The sequence below is a fragment of the Triticum aestivum genome, chromosome 5B (assembly GCF_018294505.1).
Source record: "Triticum aestivum cultivar Chinese Spring chromosome 5B, IWGSC CS RefSeq v2.1, whole genome shotgun sequence".
NCBI lineage: Eukaryota > Viridiplantae > Streptophyta > Magnoliopsida > Poales > Poaceae > Triticum > Triticum aestivum.
In genome coordinates, this window is record NC_057807.1 from 137285076 (window position 1) to 137290452 (window position 5377).

The window sequence follows — 5377 nt, forward strand, 5'->3', positions numbered from 1 at the left end:
TTATGTCTTTAATTTTGTACATATGTCAATGAAAACCGTCTCAATTTCGTCCAAATTTATGTCATTTTGTGTGAAATCTAGCCATCTTTGATTTTCAAAAAGCGGCGTTTGGAGTCAGCTTGGGACAACCACTCATGTCGATTTTATTGCCGTTTGATCCCCAGGCCACGCTATTTCAAGCCTTGGAGGCCCGAACGGCCAGAGATGCTCTTACAAATGTGGCATGACATGTCACATGTATATCCATTCTGCACATCGAAGGCTGAGATATCCAACAGATATACTTCGAATTTATTTTATTCCATTTTTCTCTCGGACTCGGAGTATAGTGCATCAGCGTTCTTTTGGGCACTTTATCCTAAGCCTGTCTATTTTATCTCCTATCTGCACTATAATTGCCACCATTGGTTGGTAGCAGCTCCAGAGCAGGACCTCCCGAGCAGCGTAGCACTCCACCTACCAGCCGGCCTCTTCCCACCGCCCCCAAATTCTACCGAGCAGCTCAGCCGGCCAACCCATGGCGCACTGCCTCGCCGCCGTTGCCTCCTTCTCGCCGTCCGCCGTCCGCCGGCGGCTGTCCAGCCAGGTGCCGTTCTCGGACTGACCGCTGTCTTGTCACAGATTTGGTCATTTGCATAGTTTTAGTTTGCGGTTCATGAGATTCCAAGGCTGTTCCTGTGTGTTTCTTCTAAGTTCGTGGTTGATTTGGTTGGATACTTGGATGAATAGATGCTTTCTTGGTTTGATTCAATAGTTCACTGAGTAGCATAAACACGCTTCCTCTTTTGCTATCTTGGCGATGTTTCTCATATGCCTGTATTTTTCACACTAAGTATATATTGAGCACATCATAAGATGAGCCCATGCGTTCAGTCCATATGTTCATTTATCTAGAGAGAAATAGGTACATTTGAACTGGTATAGTATGGTTAGAAAGGCAGAAAAGCTTTAACTAGTTACCTATGAGGTTAATTAACCTTACACTGGTGGGAAAATTTGCCTATTTACACATATTTACTAACAGATGTTGACAATTTGATTTATTTTAGTACAAACTTCAAAGATTCCAAAATGGCTGTGTTTAACGTAACCGGCGTTGCAACTGGATCTGGATGGCTCAGTAAGGCTTATTTTAAAATTTTCAGTTTAGTATTCTAATGTAGCCTGGTTCAGAAGATGTAAAGCTCTAGGAAGCCACCCAACCACATCACATGCTTCAGATCTTGCTGAATTAGATCAACAGTTCTTTACCAATGTGTTGCTCTCCACCTCGACGTTGATGCGTTAGCCAAATAAAAAATGCCAGCCTTTGTTTTACAATTGTATATTGCCATGTGCTTCTGGTCTAACCTGGAGTGTCCTGCACCATTAGATTCCATAATCCATTTGGATGTATTTTTGGGTTCAACATGACTAGTTTCATGTTAGGCCTGGTATTTGAGAAACTTGGTTGACGCATGGTTGCATCGAGATCCTTGTGTATTGCACCAATGTCTTGGTTAAATTTCGAATACCTAGACCGGATAATTTGCAGTGCTGGTTCCCAGCCAGGAAGCAGGACACTTGGTATCTGAAAGGCACTAGTAGTTCATTCCTTCCTCTGGTTTGAAGGGCAGCCCAACGATTATTTCACATTCTGGGTTTGAAAGTGCTGCTCAACGACGATTCCACATCCTCGTTCGAAACTGCAGCTGACTGCGCAGGTGCCGACAAGCTCAAGGATCCAGAGCACTGATCACACTGACCCTTTTGGCCCATTTGCCAACTTTGCAAAATGAGTGAGCAGAAGTTACATCATGGCGCTCTGGCTTGAAATCTGTGAGCTTAAGTTTCATCATGTCGTGTTCCTTGCTTTATCTATTTTCAAGGGATAAATATGCATTTGGTTGATCAACTGCACTTTATTAATTTCAAATACTTCATGCATTTTTGTTGTAGTATTTTTTTTCTGCGGTCTGTGTGTTTGAACAGTTCAGTTATGGAAACAATTTCTTGGTTCGTTGCAGGTGGCTAATGTAATTTTGAGCCGGAGCTCAGTTTCCTTCCATAGCCAGAAGATGAGCTTTGTATCCATCAGTTCAAGACCGAGTTCGCTTCGGTTTAAGATTTGTTGTTCGGTAGGGACACGTTTCTTCTCTGTCGCAATAGTAGAAGTTTGCCTCCATGCGTTCACAATATCTATATCTTTTTTTCCGAACCTCTGTACTTCTATAGGTGGCCAAGTGATTCACCCAGGCGCTTACTGGCTAGCACCATGGATGATGGGCTAGGCAGCCTGGGTTTGATCTGGAACTCTCATCTTAATAAAACTGATGTCTAGTTCTTCCTAGACATATGTCATTTTTTAAATATTTTTGTATATTAAAATGTGTGAACAAGTTTGTGATTGAAATAGGTGAGAATTGTTTGCGTTGGCAGTAATTGAAATATGTAAATAAGTTTAGGGTTAAAATAGGTGAGAATTGTTTACACTGGAGGAAATTCAAACATTAAATATGGGCAAATCATTTCATCATTTCATGGAAAATGTTCTTTCAAATTGCAGTCTAGACACCATAGGTGCAGTAAAAATCTTCCTTGGATAACGTTATCGGATAAAGATGGCAAATGTTTCAGCATTTTTTTTTACAACCACGCTCGATGTACTGATTTAAGGTAACGATGTTCTTTCGTTTCTTGAGCAGGCCACGGGTGAGGCACAGGCCAAGAAAGAGACAGTCGACAAGGTTTGTATGATAGTCAAGAAGCAGCTGGCAGTCCCTGATGGGACCCCTGTCACAGCGGAGTCGAAATTTTCTGAACTTGGTGCTGACTCACTGGATACGGTAAATCCGCAACTCCCCATCCCACAGAAATGGCAGTAGCCCAAAAGCAGCGCCGTTCATACGTAACACCGATTGTGTTTTGCAGGTTGAGATTGTGATGGGCCTCGAGGAAGAGTTCAACATCACCGTCGATGAAACAAGCGCGCAGGACATTGCAACCGTGCAGGATGCAGCGGACCTTATCGAGAAGCTTGTGACAGAGAAGACAGCGTAAGCACCTCGGTTCATTGGACAGCTTTAGAAGGCAAAGGTGTCATCTGGAACCGTGGACTTCTGATTTTTCGGTCGCATTTGGGGCGAGAGAAAATAATTTATGGACAGCTTTGCATTCAGTCTATGTTGTGTGTTCATTACCATTTGTTATTTCTTCATCCTCTCGAGATTTTGTGTTGTTGCTTAGGGTTAATTACCCAAAGGCTTCATAAACAAGCTAGGACCATGTCCTAAGTTCGAATTCATATGTGTTGTACTATTGTTATAGAAAAGCTAATGGACCTATGAAGATTGAAGAATCACTGCATTTTGTGTTTTATTTTTGCATGTCTGAGAAGTTATACAGCTGTGAATGTATTGTTTCTTTTCTTCCATACCACAGCTATGACCCATTCTTCATAAAGAGGGTCTCCGATTCTTGGTTCCGCCATAATATTTGTTTTCCCATATGATCACTCGCTTGTTAGATTATTATTTTTAGATAATGTCTCGCTTGCATCATTATGGTGTTGTTTTGTTGAACTTTTAAGAATGAAGCACATTATAGAACCCAAAATAAAAAAGAAAAAGCACATTTAGTGGGAAGAAAATCTACTTTCCCCCCTCGAACTAATTTGGGCTCACTTAACCTTAAGTCAGCCACGGCGGCATTTTAGCCCTTATCTGATTTTTGGAAGGACAGGATTAACCCCAAACAATCTGCAAGATTCCATAAGCTTTTGTTTTATAAAGTGAATACCAGTACCATTTTAGTTTAGAAATAAGAAAGATCGTGACATTAACATGCATCATATCGCCCGACCTAGGACGCGCAGTACTTCGTTAGCAAGGCTCATTTTTTGAACTAACATTTAATATGCATCCTTAACTGCGTGTACAATCCTTTTTTCAGAATTTTGCGAAATATATAATTATGTTGTTCAATAAACCGGGAAGGGAGACACCCACACCACACCTCACCTCTCGAGAAAAGAAGTAGACATAGAAGAACCAGAAGAAAAAGGAAGAGAAAAAAAAGGGGAAATGGCATCTTCTACCTCATCCTCCGCCCTTCTCCTCCATGGGCTCGCTTGTGCTTCTCCCTCGAAGGCGCGACCTTTCTTCGTTTCCCGCATCAGCCCCTCCTCCCCACTGTCGACCTCCACCTCCATCAACGCCCCCTCTCCACGGCGGCCCTTGCCCCCTGCACCTCGCGCCGCCGGCCGCGGCGGTGACAAGGACAACCGCGTGCAGGAGCTGAGGGTGCCTGATTCTTGGCTCACGCCCGCAGGAGCAGCGCAGGTTCGCATCCATGATTTCACCTCCTCCGTCATCTCCATCACGCCCGCAGGAGTAGCTCGAAAGTTGTAATGTAGCTCCTGAACTTAAAATCCCTATTATGGAGGAGCTTGAAAGTTATTAGGAACGCTCTTATATTTCAATAGAGGGAGTACTTCACAAAGCTAGATTATTTCTCCTGCTCCTGTTTGACTGTTATCAGCTCAAGCCTGCCTATTGATACGCTCATACGCTATTTGTACGGTCATTGAGCAAGGCCATCTCCTCTTTCCACCTCTTACCAGGAATCCGAATGGCTGAGGGGAACGCTACACAAGTGGCTGGACGACGAGTACTGCCCCGAGCCGGCCAACGTGGACATCAGCAACACGGCCGCAAGGTCGTACCACGAGTCCCTCACGGCGAAGCAGTCTGATGTGGGGGAGATCCTGATGAAGATGGTCGGAGATCTGCAGGAGCTGTCGTACCAGGAGAGCTTCCACGGGGCCTTCTCCGCCGCCAACGCCGCGGTGCGTTTGATAACGCAGAGGATGGAGTCGTCAGCCGGTGAGTGATCTTTGACATACACAGCTAGCCGATGGCATTGGGTGGCGCTGCCCCGACCATCCTTGTGTTTAGTGCTTCGGGGTTGATGCGGCATGTTTGTCCACGGGAAGGCAATCTGCTTTGTTTCACTGGGAAAATGCTGTAATTCGGATGCAGATTAGCTTTGTGAATTACCTGGCGTTGGCGTTGGCGCTGGCAAGTGGTCTGTTCAATTTGAATCCAAGTGACATACCGTGTCCTATGTTACCGTGCCCGTAACGATCGTGTTTTCAACTCACGATCTTGGACAGATGCATACGTACGTTTTCATGCTGCAGATATGATCCGTCTTTGGTCCTACAGAGCCAAGAAGTTGCAAGACAAGGAGGACCTCAAGTTCTGGGGCGATTTAGTAGCAATGTAGCTTATTTTGGTTTTTGGCTGTCGGTTCTCCTCTTCTTCTACTCCTGTCTGAGACTCTGAGCAACTCCTTTTCTATCAGGTTTATCTTGTGGCCTTGCACTAAAGTGCACCCC

At 44.5% G+C, this 5377-nt stretch overlaps 2 protein-coding genes across 3 annotated transcripts; both read left to right on the plus strand.

Moving 5' to 3' along the window:
- The first annotated feature begins 315 nt into the window (after positions 1-315).
- On the plus strand, positions 316-3357 carry LOC123110828 (acyl carrier protein 1, chloroplastic). The gene is made up of 4 exons (XM_044531447.1): positions 316-586; positions 2007-2117; positions 2685-2825; positions 2911-3357. The coding sequence occupies exons 1-4, from the start codon at positions 518-520 to the stop codon at positions 3037-3039; spliced, it is 450 nt and encodes a 149-aa protein (XP_044387382.1). The 5' UTR covers positions 316-517; the 3' UTR covers positions 3040-3357.
- Positions 3358-3971: 614 nt separating this feature from the next.
- LOC123115851 (uncharacterized) lies at positions 3972-5120 on the plus strand. Of its 2 annotated transcripts, XM_044536929.1 has the most exons (3): positions 3972-4319; positions 4601-4862; positions 5019-5120. In XM_044536929.1, the coding sequence occupies exons 1-3, from the start codon at positions 4062-4064 to the stop codon at positions 5021-5023; spliced, it is 525 nt and encodes a 174-aa protein (XP_044392864.1). In that variant the 5' UTR covers positions 3972-4061; the 3' UTR covers positions 5024-5120. The 2 variants fall into 2 exon arrangements, with proteins under 2 accessions (XP_044392864.1, XP_044392863.1); XM_044536928.1 differs by having other exon boundaries at positions 3973-4319; positions 4601-5120.
- Positions 5121-5377: the final 257 nt, after the last annotated feature.

Bases quoted from the DNA above. Each gene is read 5' to 3' on its own strand.
- LOC123110828 (XM_044531447.1), top strand. From the start codon at position 518: ATGGCGCACTGCCTCGCCGCCGTTGCCTCCTTCTCGCCGTCCGCCGTC. The intron at 587-2,006 runs GTGCCGTTCTCG...GGTTCGTTGCAG, and splicing joins GCCGGCGGCTGTCCAGCCAG to GTGGCTAATGTAATTTTGAG. The intron at 2,826-2,910 runs GTAAATCCGCAA...TGTGTTTTGCAG, and splicing joins GTGCTGACTCACTGGATACG to GTTGAGATTGTGATGGGCCT.
- LOC123115851 (XM_044536928.1), top strand. From the start codon at position 4,062: ATGGCATCTTCTACCTCATCCTCCGCCCTTCTCCTCCATGGGCTCGCT. The intron at 4,320-4,600 runs GTTCGCATCCAT...ACCTCTTACCAG, and splicing joins CGCCCGCAGGAGCAGCGCAG to GAATCCGAATGGCTGAGGGG.